At 39.0% G+C, this 15,951-nt stretch overlaps 1 protein-coding gene and 1 long non-coding RNA gene across 3 annotated transcripts; both read left to right on the top strand.

Moving 5' to 3' along the window:
- The first annotated feature begins 16 nt into the window (after window positions 1-16).
- On the top strand, window positions 17-4,800 carry LOC146486036 (transcription initiation factor TFIID subunit 11-like). 2 transcript variants are annotated; one of them, XM_085097628.1, is made up of 5 exons: window positions 18-323; window positions 432-519; window positions 2,211-2,310; window positions 2,916-3,045; window positions 4,299-4,800. In XM_085097628.1, exons 1-5 carry the CDS (start codon window positions 76-78, stop codon window positions 4,300-4,302), a joined length of 570 nt encoding a protein of 189 aa, XP_084953754.1. In that variant the 5' UTR covers window positions 18-75; the 3' UTR covers window positions 4,303-4,800. The 2 variants fall into 2 exon arrangements, with proteins under 2 accessions (XP_084953762.1, XP_084953754.1); XM_085097636.1 differs by lacking the exon at window positions 4,299-4,800 and having other exon boundaries at window positions 17-323; window positions 2,916-3,049.
- Window positions 4,801-8,666: 3,866 nt separating this feature from the next.
- On the top strand, window positions 8,667-11,018 carry LOC146486035 (uncharacterized). Its single transcript, XR_014859688.1, has 2 exons — window positions 8,667-8,966; window positions 9,876-11,018. It is a non-coding gene; the product is annotated as an uncharacterized LOC146486035 (long non-coding RNA).
- Window positions 11,019-15,951: the final 4,933 nt, after the last annotated feature.

Here is a 15,951-nt window from a genome sequence, read left to right as displayed (position 1 = left end):
GGCTCGTGAGGATAGTCGTGTCCAGTCTCTCGCGTAAACGCCTGGAGTAGGGCATTCACGAACAGAATAGTCAAGATGGAGAATAATGTTTCTGAAAGTGGCGTTTTAAAACGAAAACTCGAGGAGGACGGAACTGATCAGACAGTGAAAGAACCAGAACTGAGTTCACCACCAGCTAAGATTCGACCGACAGACGTGAAAAGAAGCGAGCAAGACCCGTCGAAAGCGAACGTTCTTGATATGGCGCCAAGCACCAGTTCTTCCAATCAAACCACTTCTATAGAGAACAGCGGCGAAACATATGGTGAACGAGAGAAAATGCAGTAAGACACTATCTAATTTGAGAAATATTTGATACCCGGCCTAGTTGATCACACAGACTGCTCTTAGATATGAGTAATCACTCCCTGGTTTAACTTTTTTAATGGCAGGCTGCTGGTATCATCATTCTCAGAGGAACAACTGAATCGTTATGAAATGTACAGAAGAGCAGCTTTTCCAAAGGCAGCAATAAAAAGGGTAATGTATAGGATTGATTTCCCACGTTTTTGTAGCATGCAGCGAGTATAAGTATTGGCACTCCTGCCATTCTGGCATGGAAAGTTTTATTACTTATCATATTGATATATACCACTTTAAATTTGGAAACCCAAACGTATCAACATTACCCTGGCTCCAGAGGCCCATTGTCTAAAAAATAAAAATGAACAAATAACCACATCAGCTGTTTATATAAAGAGGCGAGAGATGGGCCTCTGGTCACTTGAGTAGTGAAATTAATTTCCTTGGGACAGGATTTGTCTAAGCTCAGTGATTGGTTGTCGTAAAGAAACAACACTTGCGACTGGATAAAGGAAAGCATGGTATCTCAGCCATTAAAACCGGTTTTCAAGATGATACTCAGCAAAAGCAACAATGGCGGCTGCTTTCGGGGATTACAGATTATCACACAGTTCATATCCTAACTAAGGAGGCTGTACAGTCACCGGACAAACTGAAACAAGCCATACCAAACCTAAATAAAATGCTTCAAATGGCATAAGACAAGAGTGACGGTTGCTAAACAGAAACAACAAGTTACGATGATGGCTAGAAATTTGTAACTTTTACAGCCTATAAAAAGTCAAGATTTGGTTGAAAAAAGGCGCAAAAAGGCTCAGTGTGTTTTGAACAGGTGCAAAGATTTATTTAAGCGAAAAAAAATTGGGGGGTTAGGTGCACTTTAATCATTTACATTCTTGATTACTGAACTTTTTTTAAGAATCCCAGTGACTGCAGATAACTGTGGTTTGACTGTATCCAGTGGGAAATCCACATGTTTGTAAGCCCGGGGGGGGGGGGGGGGGGTGGGGTACTTCCTTATAAGAGGCTAATGGGGATGTGCCGCTGGATGGGGTCGCATTTTCACGACTGGATTGACTACAATGGGGTTGCATTTTCAATAGAGTTACTAGAATGGGGTTGCACATTTTCGGATTTTTGGGGTAAGAAAATTCTATTAAGTAGGGATTTAAAATGGTCTTGGTTAAAAAGTTCAGTAAGTTGTTGTTTATTAAATGTAACAATCACCTCGCATTACATTCCACTCTTGAAACCACAACTTAAATATTAACCAGTTATACAATAGCACAAAACCACCAGTCCAGAACAAAGTAGATGCATAAATAGAAAGTGACTTAGTTGGGATCGCAAAAATTACATTTTCCCAAAAGTGACTAAGATGGGGTCTATAACTGGCCACAAAATAGACTATAATTGGGCAAGGGCTCTGAGAGGCCAGCAGCACATACCCAGCAAAACTGAACCCAAGTAACCCCCCCCCCCCCCCCCCCCCGGGTTTGTAAGGTGGGGGTCTGAAATTGAAAACGTTTCAGTAAGAATTGAAAACAATTTGGCCCTCCAGTTCTAAATAAGATTTGGGTCCTAGATCTACTGTGATACCTATTTAATTCTGTTCACGCCCCAAGGCTGTTGCCTAGGAAAAATTTCAAGGGGCCCACAAGGCTAAAAGCCGAGAAGTAAGGAGCCCAACAAGTGATGTGTTAGGTGCTGCTGGAAAAAATTTAGGTGCCCAAAGCATTTTCTTGGGTGCTCCAGGCTACCGTGCACCTGTTGGGCAGCAGCCTTGCACCCTTCACATTGCCTGAATTCTATGATTGTTTCCACCAAAAAAAAATCCTGATAGCCTTTAGTTTTGTTTTGTTTTACAGCTCATGCAAAGTGTAACAGGAGGAACATCAATTCCTCCCAATGTTGTTATAGCAATGGCTGGAATAGCAAAGGTCTTTGTTGGAGAAGTTGTCGAGGAAGGTGCGTGTTCCACATTCATGTACATCCATGGTTGCTTACACCTTGAAACTCTGTGAATGTCTTTGAATTTTTAAATGATAAGTTAAAGGCCTTGGAGCTTTGTAGATCCTTTAAAAGTGCTTGAAAGTCCTTAACATTCCTTGTTTAATTCTAAGAAGAAAATTTATGTGCAAGTGAAATATCCAAAAACTTTCTATCAATGAAAATAAAGGTGAAGTTTCATACCTAGAATTCCCAAGGAAAGATTTCACAATGAGCCAAAAAAGCGTCTGCGAAGGAGCCTTTAGTTTATAGCAAATTCAAGCCTGAGTATTTTGATGCAGAACATGCAAAGTGCATCTGAAATCTGCCTTACTTAGAATTCACCCACATACAATTCAATAAACAAATGAATTTGTCCACATGCAAACCCACCTACAGAAGACTTGCCCACACTTTTCAACATAGATGCTCTTGAAATAAACAGTTGAAATATTACTGAATGCCTTCAATTCAATGGCATACTGCATGTTTATGTTGTTTTGGCTGTGGGTGAGTTTTGCTGTTGCTGATAAAACTAGTTCTTCACATTTTATAAATAATATGTTGTTTTTGTTACACCTCAGCTTGTGATACCATGGAGCAATGTAAGGACAAGGGTCCTATCCAACCAAAACATCTCAGAGAAGCTGTCAGAAAACTGAAAAGAAAAGGTCTTGTTCCAAACACAAGATATCAGAAACTACTTTTTCATAGGTAAGTTTCACAGCTGACAAGGCGCCAAAGTTGGACCACTTTCATACATGTATTGCAATTATGTTTTTATAAAATCCTATATACGTTGATTTTGTTGTTTTTGTTGTTGTTGTTTTCTCTTTGTTTGTTTTTTTTTTAATCTGGCCAATCACGATGAAGGCATTGTAGTGCCGCCATGAACCAATCAAAATTCGACAAAAATAGAATGTAACCAGAGCTACTCGAGGGGAAACTCGTATAAACTAAATGATAATTGGATAAGGGGGTTAGTTTCTAAAGAAACTGTGGTAAGGCGTCGGTGGGGAGTGGAAACGAATGTCTGATTTATCAACAGAGTTGATAAGATAATTTGGTTAATGTAAAGAGATTCGAATGCTGACATTTCAATCGTTAGCTCCTCGTCAGCACTCGAATCTTTTTACGGTGGTCCTTATTAACTCGTGATAAAACCAAACACAAGTGATAATTGGTTGCACGATGCTTCTCGTGGCTCAATGAACGTGTAACCAATACATACATAATTCTGTTAAGAGGCTTAACTGAATCGAAAATGTCTCAGTTACAGAAGAAACGGTTGAATTTAGAATAACAATTTGTAGTGTTCAGTTTGTGCAAGAGACTATGAGGTAAGAGAGCGAATCCCTGTGCCCCATGATAATTATTTTCAATCTTTTTTTAGTTCGCGTCATGCTATTTTGGGAAATTATAATCCGCCATTGAGTTTGAAATTAAATGACGTCACTCTAACTGACCAATAAGATGTCGACATTAAAATAGCAACGCAAACAAAAATAGATTGAAAAAAATTTTCATAGGAAGAGGGGCATGTATGGGAGATTCGCTCTCTTACCTCATAGTCTCTTGGTTTGTGTGCTTAGTTAAAATATTTGTCTGATGTGCACGTCTCCCCGAAAGATAGACCGTGTGTAAATAAATTCGCTTTACATTTTACGTAGCCTCACTCGCAGACGCTCTTTTCGCTCGTCAAACAATCTTTCCTCCCCATCGTGAGAAGATTGGGTGACGAGCTGAGCCAAAAGAGCGTCTACGAGGGAGGCTGCATTTTACGTTTTAACATTTTGACTGTTTTTACGTTAAGGTACCAAAACCGCTTTTTTTTTTTTTTTTCTGGTGCTGGGGGAGTTCAGGAAAGAGAACTTAAAATAGGTCCATGTTACATGGAAAATCGTGTGGATAAAGTAGGCAAGACATTGTGAAGTTGCTTTTCTAAATTTTCTTAATTTGTCTTCCAGATGAAATTACTTCATCATTGAAAAAAAAGTACAGTCAGATGGAAACTGGCAACTCGTTAGTTGGAAAATAGCACCACCAGAAGAATGTGAGTGAACCTTGGAGTTGAGCCATTTTGGTGATGTGTATGGATCACTCCGGCAGAGACCCGACAGGCAACACACAAGCCCGCGAAGAAACCACTTACAAACTATTTGCGATTGCTAAACAGAGTAAAAGACGGCCTTTCTTAGGTTCAGACATTCGAGCGGATGAACCATCTCATTGTAAAGGAATTTACTCGTTGCTGTAATCTCCCGTTATTTTTGAGAGCGTGAACTAAGAGTGCGTAAAGCACTTTCCCACTACAAACTGTTATTGGCCAGTAACTCTTGTTTTCACATTGCAAACTCTACAAGTCTGAAGAAAATGTTCTTTCCACATCCATCTCTCTATCGTTAAAAGTGAACATTTACACTTCTTATCTGGGTTTGTGAAGACAGGAAACATTGGTGCATAACAAATTTGTCGACACTACAGATTAGTTCTACATCTCGCCATCATGCCGTTCGCCGGCTGTTTTTGCATTGAGACATTCACTCTGCACGCATACAGTCGAACCTATCGCTTGACATTTGGGTGGTCGCTTACGAAAGGTGGTCCTGCAGGAAGGTTCGACTGTATTTATTTAATCAAATTCCAAAGTACGTCGCATTAATTGCACGAGGCAATCTAATGAATTTGAGGTCAGTTTTAAACAGAATACGAGATAACTTTTCAACACCACCTGGCACAGGCTTGCCATTTTTCTTTGTTGGTAGAATGTTTCTTTCTAATTACAGTGATGGTAATAACAAAAAAATATTTTCTATCTTTCTGAAGGCGCCATTTGGAGCTTTTTAACCGAGCAGATAAAAGTGAAATAAACTAAATGAGCACAATGTTCAACCTTTAGTTTATGTCGGTTTTGTTGATTTGAACCTTACAGACTTGAAATTTGATTCACTTAGAAACATAAGAAAGAAACTGAGTGAATTAAACCTATAAAACTACTCTCGCAAACTTCAAATCAACAAAACACATAACAATAAAATCCAACATCGTTTTCGTAAGTTATTTATCCATGTAGACACAAAAGAGCTTACAATAGAACTCGTTAGAACGTGAATTTCTTATTTCATTTTAATTTCTTATAGTTAGGCATTTTCATGACCGCCGCAGCCGATGATAAGCACACTGCATCACTCAAACAGAGGATGGTAAACCTGCGTATGACTTTACCGCGTGAACTTTAACCTTCTTATTAACGGGTTGCAAAACAGAATAAATAAGAAAATACAACTTTGTTGACAGTATCGCACATTTTTATTTGTTATTGGATACAAACATAATTAGGCAAAAACTCCAAAGTCGAAAATCCCGTCCCCAGGGTCGATATTCAAAATGGCGGTTGGGGACGAGGTTGTAAAGTTGACAATAAAGTGCGCGTTAGATATGAGATGACAGGTGGCGCCTCGTTGGCTATAATCATCCCATATCTATCAAGCGCGAGTGGAATAATCAGTGTTTTATTTAAAAAAAGAAATATTGACAGATCCACAGTGCTGATTTAATTTTGCAAGAAGGAAGGACAAGAAGATTCGGCTCTAATAACATGCTATGATGGCTGGTATCGCATGGTCGATTTGGCCAATCAAAATCTTGAAGTTACCTTATCCAATGATCGAGTTTTCATCTGATTGTAATGTAGAGTGGACGAAGGTAAGAAATAATTTTCCGTTGTGGTCCCAAAGCACGACCTATTTTGGTATCAAGCAAGACATAATTGGTCAACGAACATTTAAAAGTTTGTAGCTTTGACAGCTACTAGCTTGTCAGTAGTTCACGGCTGCTTTTTAGCATATTGGTATCGGGTCATTCCACGTTTCCATCAATTTGGAAATGTAGTGTCAGGTTTGCAAGCTTAGATGCAACAGACGTATTATGTTGGAAACAAAACGGCGAAGTGGGCAAAGGTTTATGTGAGTTGTTTTGTTTCGTTTTATTTTTTCAGTTTATTTTTCCACAAATTGTAACTCACTGGCAGGATTTCTATAAGATGCCAGGGGCCCGTTTCTCGAAAGTCCTCGAAACTTACTGGGCCCGAAAAGTATATTTTTAAATGTTTCTTCGCAGATTACACAGTGATGACAGACACGGTGCTTGGCCAATGTTTTCGTAGAATTAGAAGATTTTAAAATATCGTATTCAAAGCTTACAAAATTTGACTTCTGTTATGAAACGTTCGTTTATCACCAGAGTCACTCACCGGGCCCGGTAACTGGGATTTTCGAGAAACGGGCCCCAGGTGACTGTGTCAAACAAACTTTGAACGTCTTTTAGGTCTTTTTTATCGCTTGTTTGGTTTGTTGATTTGTGTTGGTAAATTTAGTTTGATAAAAAAAAATTCACGCAGTATGCCCTAAAGGCGCTGTTGTACATTACGACAGTACTAGGCAGTTTGTCTTGCAACTTGTCTGGAATTTTCGTTGCGCCGTTTCAACACAGGTTGCATAAAACGTTGCGTCGTGTAACAAACACTGAAATGAACTTCTCTTGCAATGTTTTTGTTGCCGCCAATCACCATTTCACGAAGTAAAACCGACTTCTACTTTTCGCAACTGTTGCAGCAACAAAAACGTTGCGAGGCAAGTTTATTTCAGGTCATGTTAGACTAGGCAACGATTCGTGCAACTTTTATCGCAACAAAGTTGCGAGACAAGTTGCGAGAAATATTGGCTGGTGTAACAGCGCCTTAACAAATCATAGCAAGCAGTGCTTCCCGATCTCTTTCAGCCAATAAGCGCCATAAGAAGAAAACCCTGTAACCAATATTGTCACGAGGCGCTTTCCATCTACCAATGAAATTGCAACTTTGGAACGAATGGAAAAAAGCCAAGGAAAGTCTCCGGAATTTGCAACCGAAAATGTTGGTTAACTGATGGAAAGTTAATACTTGTGTTCTCCCGAGCTTGGGTACCATGTTCATTTCCGCCTTTGCAATGGTTGCACGTTTTCGGTTTCATGTTTTGCCGGTCTTGGTGCGGACTATAATGTGTGTTTAATTTGAGTTTTCAAAAGATCTGGAAAGAAGCAGACTAGCAACAATTTTTATAAGAATAACGACACATTTGAGTTTTATTTGTTTCCCAGCTTTATTTTGGTCTCACCGTGTATTACACCTAAAAGTGGATTTCCAATGTCGCTTGATTTATTCAAAGCCAGTTCTGTCTGCCGTGCCGCTGGCATATTAATTAATTAAATTCGCTTCTGACTGACGTAAAATGAGAGCAACAGTGGAAGTCCAAATTTGGTGCTTTGACGTCACGAAAACAGCTATCAAGGAAGTCAGTCTGGTGACTTAGCAACAGGATTGCGAACAGTGCAAGTTGCTATTCTGATGATATATCACCTGAGAAGTTGTTATCGCTGACATCGAGTGACAAGGATGTAATCTATCGCAAAGTAAGAAGAGTAAGCAAGTTGTCGAAAAGACTTGGCGTGATAGTAATATAATAGATGTAAGCACCGTTAGCGATTGGTTAAACTCAGTCAATTAGCAACTGAATGTGTTTGTTTGACGTAAAGGCCAACTTTGGAAGTGGGCGTCGGTGCTATTGAAATTTGCAGATAAAGCTCTATTCCCGACATACCGTCTGCAATGATTTACACAGTTGTAGAAATGACACTTTTTTGAATACCTTGTGAAAGATGTCTTCGATTTATCTTACTGATTAAACAAAGAAACATCACGCTGTTGTCTCGGTTTGACGAGTTACGCAGCAGCCTCTGAGAACAATTGCTTGTTAACTGTACTTTCAATTTCTGCCCATCTTTCTTTTGTGTTCATGCACCGGCCCAACCATAACTGGAAGGGAAAGTTGTAGTCTATTGTGTCCGTAATGTTTCCGCTCAGTTGTCGTCAGTTTGAAAAGCATTTTCTTTATTTTAAAACCATTCATTCATCCATTCATTCATGACCAAGACAGTTTGTTTTTAAACAAAATAAATGAAAAAAAACGCTTGTCTGGTTCGTAGACATTTGCTTCGTTTGAATTTCTAATTTCGCCGTTTATTAAAAGCATTTTACTCGCATTCACGCGACAAATAAACGTACGTCAAAGTGTGGGAAGGCCTGCCTTATTAAAGAGCTTTCGTCTCTGTACATTGAATGCTATTTCCCGCCACTTTTGCTCGCTATACAATTAACACGTGGCTTTCCGCATTTCCATCGATCACTGTGTTTACACAGACTTTAGAGCAGACTAAATGTATTGGAAATTAATTTATTTACAACGAACGAAAAAATGAAACAATTTATTGTGTTTCCTATATGGGTGTGGACGTTAATTACCAGTTTTTCATGACAACGGGATCGTTTCGCGCCTTTGAGTGTTATACCCAATACCGATTGCCACTGTCTGTCTCGAAAATGATGTCTCGTCACTGCGAAATTGCGCGTTGAATTAAAAATGTAAACAAGCGCGCAAATCGTGTGTGCTTAAACACGACTCGTTTACTTTTATGCTGTCTGTTGGCGAACAAACGTGCCGTGTATTCCACTATTCTCACACACAAGCTAATATTTTTGTGTACGTCCACTTTTCGCCGCCACGCGGTTGGATTGGAAAAACGGCAGACATTGAAATCAGGTGAGATTTATAAACAGGTGTTTATATGGTCGTTCAAGTTTGAACGAATAGTGAATTCAATTCGACATACGGAGCATGGTTTCTAGATAAGTTAAAGTCGCCAAATTCACTTCCGATTCGAAAGCGTCCATTTGTCTAGTTTCGGGCACGCCGGTACGGTGAAATGAATTTAATCCTTTTTATCTTTTGTGTCTTAGGATGTTCTTGAAATGCGCTTTATGATTTCTTTTCTTTGCTTTCTATTTTAGTTTAAAGCGTTACTTGTCCGTTGTTTTTGAACGGAAACAAATGAGTTTGTTAAATCAAAAGAGCATGCCACAATTCGCCAAGAGTATTTTGTTTTTTTAATTTAAACAATATTTTGTTTCGACGTTTACTCCAAGAGCAAAAAAAAAGTGCTCATCGCGAGGGCTAGCGCCGTTTACACTTATTAATACTGGAGTATTACGGTCTGATCAAAGCCCACCATGTAATTTTCGATCTGTATTCACTTCAACGAAAATTAAATGTTATTCAGTGTACGTGGCCTTTTTTTTTTTTTTTTTTTTTTTCATTATAATTTATTCCAATTGCGAACTGTGTTCAACTTATAATTTTGCGCTTAATTTTAACAGACTGGGTTGACTCTGGGTTGTAACAGTTACAAAGGAAAACCTCCTAGACTAATTGAATAATCTCAAGCCTCGTCCACACTGATCCCGATAAATTTGAAAACGCATCTTTTTCAGATTACATTAACACCAGAGGAGATTTTTTCGGATTCATAAATGTTTCCGGATTTATTATGTACATTTAAGGTACTCGGATTCGCCGGCGTTTATAATAAAAGGTACAGTCGACTCCCGATAACTCGAACCCTCGCTAACTCAAACCTCGCGCTAACTCGAACCAATTTTCCTTTCCTTTCAGGTCATTTTCTATATAAGTTTACCCTCGATAACTCGAACTCCCGATTACTCGAACCTTTTTCAATTTCCCTTGAAGGTTCCAGTTATCGGGAGTCGACTGTATTCGGATTCCCAACCGTTTTAATACACACATCTGGATAAAGAGGGAACGGTTACCAAGCATGTTTCCGGTTCGCTCATCTTCGGCGGACATCAACAAAATGCCGCCCAGAACGGATTCAGACGGCTACTTAAAACGTTAATTGGACAGATGATGAAGTAGAACTACTTCTAGGAGTGGTCCTTTGGTATTCTTCCCAAAACAATTAAGGACTGGAGGGTTAGAATGTGAGAGCGTTATAACAGCAAGTACATCGGAGAGATCAGAGACTTGCAGAAAAAGTACGAGTTATTCGCTGTTATGGGAGATGACCCAGGAGACCCTGTTAGAGTACCAGGATTCTAACATAATCATTTTTAGTACAAAACTTAGGCACTCAGGATACACTTTAATTTGAGGACTACCTTATCCGAAAAGCAAAGAACGCGCGCATATACAAGGTTTGTAGAAAAATGGACTTACACGTCCAGAACTTTGACAGACCTAATTAATGCTGGCGCTACTGTGCCGAAATCGATGAGCATATTTCCAATCATGCAATCTTCCATGACTTCCATATCGTCTCTGATTGAATTTTTTTTTCAGCAGGGCAAAACTGCATTTCAGCTGAGCTTAAGCACTTGAATATTTGAATGCTATGAAACTGGAAAAGATGATGAGTACACGATGAAATTCTCGGGAAAAAAATCGGAGAATTTTCATCGTGTAATTATTAATATTTATTTCATTTTTATAGCGTTAGGTGGTTGGCTGGTGATGGATATTAATCGTTTTGAAATGACAACCTTGACATGACAACATTTTATTTCATTTCAGATTTTTCATTACGCGACTTTCCACGTTTTTTTTTTTTTTTTGTATTTTATTGATTTTTTTTTTCACAGTAATACCTTGGTAATACATTTAGTAGAAAAATTGACGTACATGTCTCAACAGGTGCTTTTAAAATGCATAATTCATGACATAAAAGGTGTGATTTTTAATTACACTTTTTATATTTGCCCCATTTCTTACAATGAATATTAAATTTGTTGCTAGACTTTGCGATTTCAGTTTCCATTTGATAAGTCATTTTCACTCTGGGGATGAAAGTTTTCAAACAGGGTTTTGTATTGTTGCTCCTACAATGATAGATGTACTGCTTTGCATTAAGAAGGATGTGATTGAGAAAGAGAAAGTCTTCTTCTTGCGCGGGATGCCCTGAGGACAGACTGTGTATAAAATTGGGCTCAGTATCTTTTCTTCATGGTAGCTTCAAATCTGCACGTTAATTTATCCATAAACTCTGCTCTCTCCTAGAAGGGATCTATTGTTCTGATTGTCTTCAACAAAAACGGCCCAATCGAAATCCGTTATCGGCACGTATATCACGAGGGAGGGGACCCCGTCATCCTTACCTGTGTGACCGGTCAAATTATCACTTGATTTATTCATTCAACCTGGATTAAATTCTGCTCTCTCCTTGTGTCGGCCATATTGTTTACAAGTTTTAGACTCAACTATGCCGTTTTCAAAAAGAAAATTTACCCTTTTGAAGCAGTAGAAATCGGCGAAAGAATAACTCAGTTCTAAGAAGCACTCGACATTTTAAACAGTGGAAATTGGAGAGTTCCTGGCGAAGGAATCATGCTTTGTTTGACAGTTGTAGAACCACAATGAGGAAAGGTCATTGATAAGCTAAAACGCACATCACATCACTTTGTCGAATTGATGCTTAAAAACGAATTTTTACAAAAAGTTTTCATTTAGGGAAGCTTTTTGGCTGTTTTCCTGTCTGTTTTTTTCTTTTGGTGAAATGAGAACGATTTGTAATCTTACACTTTTATTAAAATTACATAACCAGGATAAAAAAAAGTGAGTGAGGTTATGTGTAGTCGCAATTTCCGGTATAACGATAAGTAGCGTAACGCAAGGGAATACGGAATCACGCTATCTTTGTGACTCAAACTATTCCGTCAGCTAGTTTTATTAGATAGTTTTAAAATCTGTGAAGCATACAATTGGAATAAATGAGGCCACCTTGAGCATTCCGCGAAAATGCCATTAGGGGCATCTTTTTGGTTCCAGTTACCAAACAATTTGTCGGTATCGGAGAAGGAATCAATTTTGACATTGAGATTTTTGAGCCATAATGTGAGATCTGACCAGAACTTCGAAACTTCAGGGCAAAGGAAGAGCTGTTCGAAGGATACCTCCGCATCTTCACACAGAGAAGAGACTGAGGAAGTTTCCACATGCCAGTAAATACACTTCGGGTTGTTGTACACGTTATTTCTCCATTATACTGGGTTTTCTGGATTCACAAAGGCACAATGGGCCACTTTCAACCTTCCTTTCCTATTCTCACCTCCCTCCCCACGGTAGCATTTACTGCATTTCCAGTATACTAGTACCCTGGTCCCAGAGGTTTTTCTTGATATTTTCCTTAATAAAAAGCATTCACTTTAGATTTCGGATTCAAAATCCCCGGAGACGCGACCAAACCGGGACGTTGTTATTTTGGATAAACCCATCCGCGTGTATTAAAACGACAAAACGAATCTGGTACCAAAATGTTCCGAATTCGTCACGAATACGGGAAAATCCCCTCTCTAATGTAAATATAGTCTCAGTATCGTGGTAAGTGTCGACAGGGCCTTCCCTGACTCTGGAGAGCGTTTTCAAAAAGACCCTTGAAAACTTCTTATAAGATATGTATTTGGGCCCCATCCATACGAATCCGTAGTCGTTTGAAAACGCAAAAGTCTTTCTCCGTTTTTAAGGGGGTTGGTTTCTACAGAAATTGTGGTGCTGCGTCAGTGGGGAATCGGAGTGGAAATAAATGCCAACCTTGTTCCCAGGGTCCTCTCCTACTCGGCCGCGGGGTCTGAGTAGGAGAGGACCCTGGGAACGAGGTTGAATAAATGCTTGGTTTGACCACCGTGAAGAGATTCAAGTGCTGGCGTTTCGAGCGCTAGCCCTTCGTCAGAGCGAATCGATTCACTCTGACTAAGGGCTAACGCTCAAAACGCCAGCACTCGAATCTCTTCGCGGTTTCAACTCTGGTCAGTGATAAAACCAAACATTGCCTGCTGTGGCACATGTATCCAATGAAAGCAGTAACCGAAACTGGAATGTTTCGAAAACGACGGCCGTAGAACTCGGCGTCGTGACATCATCGTTTTCGAGAAGTTCCGCTTCAGTCAGGTGTCAAAAATTTCCGCTCTGGAGAGCGTTTTTGAAAAGTTGTGTTTTTGGTGACCGTTTTCGCTGGATACATCTGGACGGAAGGCCAATTTGTAAAGAAGAAGGTAGGTTTCAAACGAAAATGTCTGTGTGGACGGGGTCTTCAGTTTACTAACAGATTCTTATCCCGAGATATTGAAAGAAGCGAATGTATGTTCAGACCATAACAGAGACCGGTGGTGCACCATCTTCCAAAAGAAGTATTAAAAAAAGCGTTCCACTGGTAAATCCTGCGGCCCAAAACATAACGTCATAAGAAGGAGTGGATCTAGGGGAGCGGGCGGGGGCCCCCCTCCCTTTTACCACCTGATGTTTTAGACCAAATCCGACACTCAATCGTAGGGGCGAGCAGCCGACATATTTCGTTTTACGGACAGAAGCAAGTCAAGGTTTCGAGAGCCGCTGAGGTTTCGAGCATTAGCCCTTCGTCAGAGGATTCACTCTGACGAAGGGCTAACACTCTAAACGTCGGCACTCGAATCTCTTGACGACGGTCAATTTACCTTTAGTTATCGGCTCAGTTGATAAAAACCAAACATTCGTTTCCACTCCCCCATATGCATGGCGGACGCAGCATCACAGTTTCTTCAGAAACAAAACCGCTCCTTGTCTATTTGTTCGAGTAGTAGGTACCTACTAATTACCTGAAGGTTTGAATCTGCCAATGGTAATACAGTCGACTCCCGATAACTCCAACCCTCGCTAACTCAAACCTCGCGCTAACTCGAACCAATTTTCCTTTCGAACTCCCGATCACAGTCGACTCCCAATAACTCGAACCTTCAAGGGAAATTGAAAAAGGTTCGAGTAATCGGGAGTTCGAGTTATCGAGGGTATACTTATATAGAAAATGACCTGAAAGGAAAGGAAAATTGGTTCGAGTTAGCGCGAGGTTTGAGTTAGCGAGGGTTCGAGTTATCGGGAGTCGACTGTATTCGAACCTTTTTCAATTTCCCTTGAAGGTTCGTTCGAGTTATCGGGAGTCGACTGTAATTATAAAATTAAACACGGTATCGGCACTTGTTAAAATAATAATGGTCTTACGGAAAGCCTTAATAAATGAATAAATAAAACTATTCTTAAGTTTTCTAGATCGCATGCTATTCTTACTCTCCTGCCAACAAACCTAGAGTTACAGGAAATTACAGTACCAATTTAATATGATTTAATTTGATTAAATACATAGTTATTTCACTTTTCAAAGAAACTAGATATAAAGTTATCTCTGTTTTTAGTTAATTAGTGCTCTATAGATTTTTAGATGGTAAGTTTTAGAGAGGGAAACTTTAATATATACATTTTTTAAATTTGTAGACAGCCTTCTTGTGTCAAAGGATTATTACGATTAATGCTTAAAATAACACCTTGTTTAATCCATCCACTAAATAACTTCACCTACAATTAATCAGTGCTTTATTAAGTATATGCACTCGATTGAAAAGATTTTATCCCGTCGCAAAGTGTGAATATTAGACGATAAGACCTAATGGAATTATGGGTAAAGTAATTAGCATGTAGCATTAGCTTTGTCCGCGTCAAACACTTCCCAGCAAGCTGTTGCGTCTTATCATTCATGATTTATACCTTCTACCTGTCAACTTGTTTTCAATTGAGTGTAAATATTAGTACATAAATCTATAAATATAAACTGTAAACCTTTTCAAAGAAAACCACACTCTTTTAATACCACTTAGTTTGGGCTGTTGATTTTTCATTGCTCCTAGGTATTGTACACCAAAACTGCTTTAGAGTTACAATTAAGACTTTTCATTTCAAAACTGAGTGTTCGAAATACGATCCCTTTTACCGGGTTGAGTTATTTTTGAGCTTGTGTCAGTGGCAACTCAGCCGTAACGGACGGTGTTTTCATGTGGTTTGTGGAGAGTGTAAAATGCTGATGAACTGAGAATATTTCGTCGACAACGTATTTGGGGGAGGGGAGGGGGTGTCTCCGATATATGTTTCATTTTACTGTCTTGACCTATAGTCTAGAAGAATAAAGAAGTACCCAAACGTCGAACAATTGAGCTTAGTCTTTCTTTGCACGCCTCGCGGACCTACAAACTATTTTGGTGGAAGTCGCGAAACTCACAAACAAACTGCTTTCGAAAAGCCTGGAAGTCGTAAATCATTCGCTAGCATATCATTAACTATTCTTTTCGTTAACGATAATAGGGTTTTTATATGTCAGGAATCCTTAGTTACCGAATTGACATAATTGCATACGGTTATTAAATATTACAATCGAGTTTTTTAGGGAAGTCAAATAAAGCTCCTTCCCGGCTAAAAAAACGACTTCGTGGAAGGCTAGAAAATTCCGAAATTTGCATAGTTTGGGGCTTTTCAGATCCTATTGTAGTATTGAAAATAATCAGAAGATCAACGAGTAAGAAAATTATTGCCTTTTCATTGTGAAACTATCAGCTGAAAATACTGTGAATGCAAATGATTCCGTAATGTTTCATTTTTATGACAGGAAATAGTAAGAAATTTTCTGTCGAGTGCTTTCTCTTAGAAGTTCCTGTTTTCTTGATTGATTTCTTATTAAATTTGCTAGTCAGCCGTCTGCAGACCAAACAGAATTTTATAAACTAGGGAGACTGCAGCAAAATATACTTTAAAATGAGCTTTGATAAAAGAAAATGAAAACTGTAAAAAAAAAAAAAACTATAAGAATATTTTTACGCTACTGTGAAATGAATTGTTTTTAGTTATTTTTATAAAACTCTAATGAAATTACATCACGTGAAAA

Source organism: Pavona decussata, unplaced genomic scaffold (genome assembly GCF_977016875.1).
Source record: "Pavona decussata unplaced genomic scaffold, jaPavDecu1.1 SCAFFOLD_21, whole genome shotgun sequence".
Lineage (NCBI taxonomy): Eukaryota > Metazoa > Cnidaria > Anthozoa > Scleractinia > Agariciidae > Pavona > Pavona decussata.
Note: the sequence above shows the minus strand (reverse complement) of the source record. Positions and strands in the feature narration are given on the sequence as shown.

Excerpts from the sequence above, each read along its gene's own strand:
- LOC146486036 (XM_085097628.1), top strand. The coding sequence starts at position 76 with ATGGAGAATAATGTTTCTGAAAGTGGCGTTTTAAAACGAAAACTCGAG. Across the intron at positions 324-431 it reads GGTGAACGAGAGAAAATGCA|GCTGCTGGTATCATCATTCT; the intron begins GTAAGACACTAT and ends TTTTAATGGCAG. Across the intron at positions 520-2,210 it reads CAAAGGCAGCAATAAAAAGG|CTCATGCAAAGTGTAACAGG; the intron begins GTAATGTATAGG and ends TTTGTTTTACAG.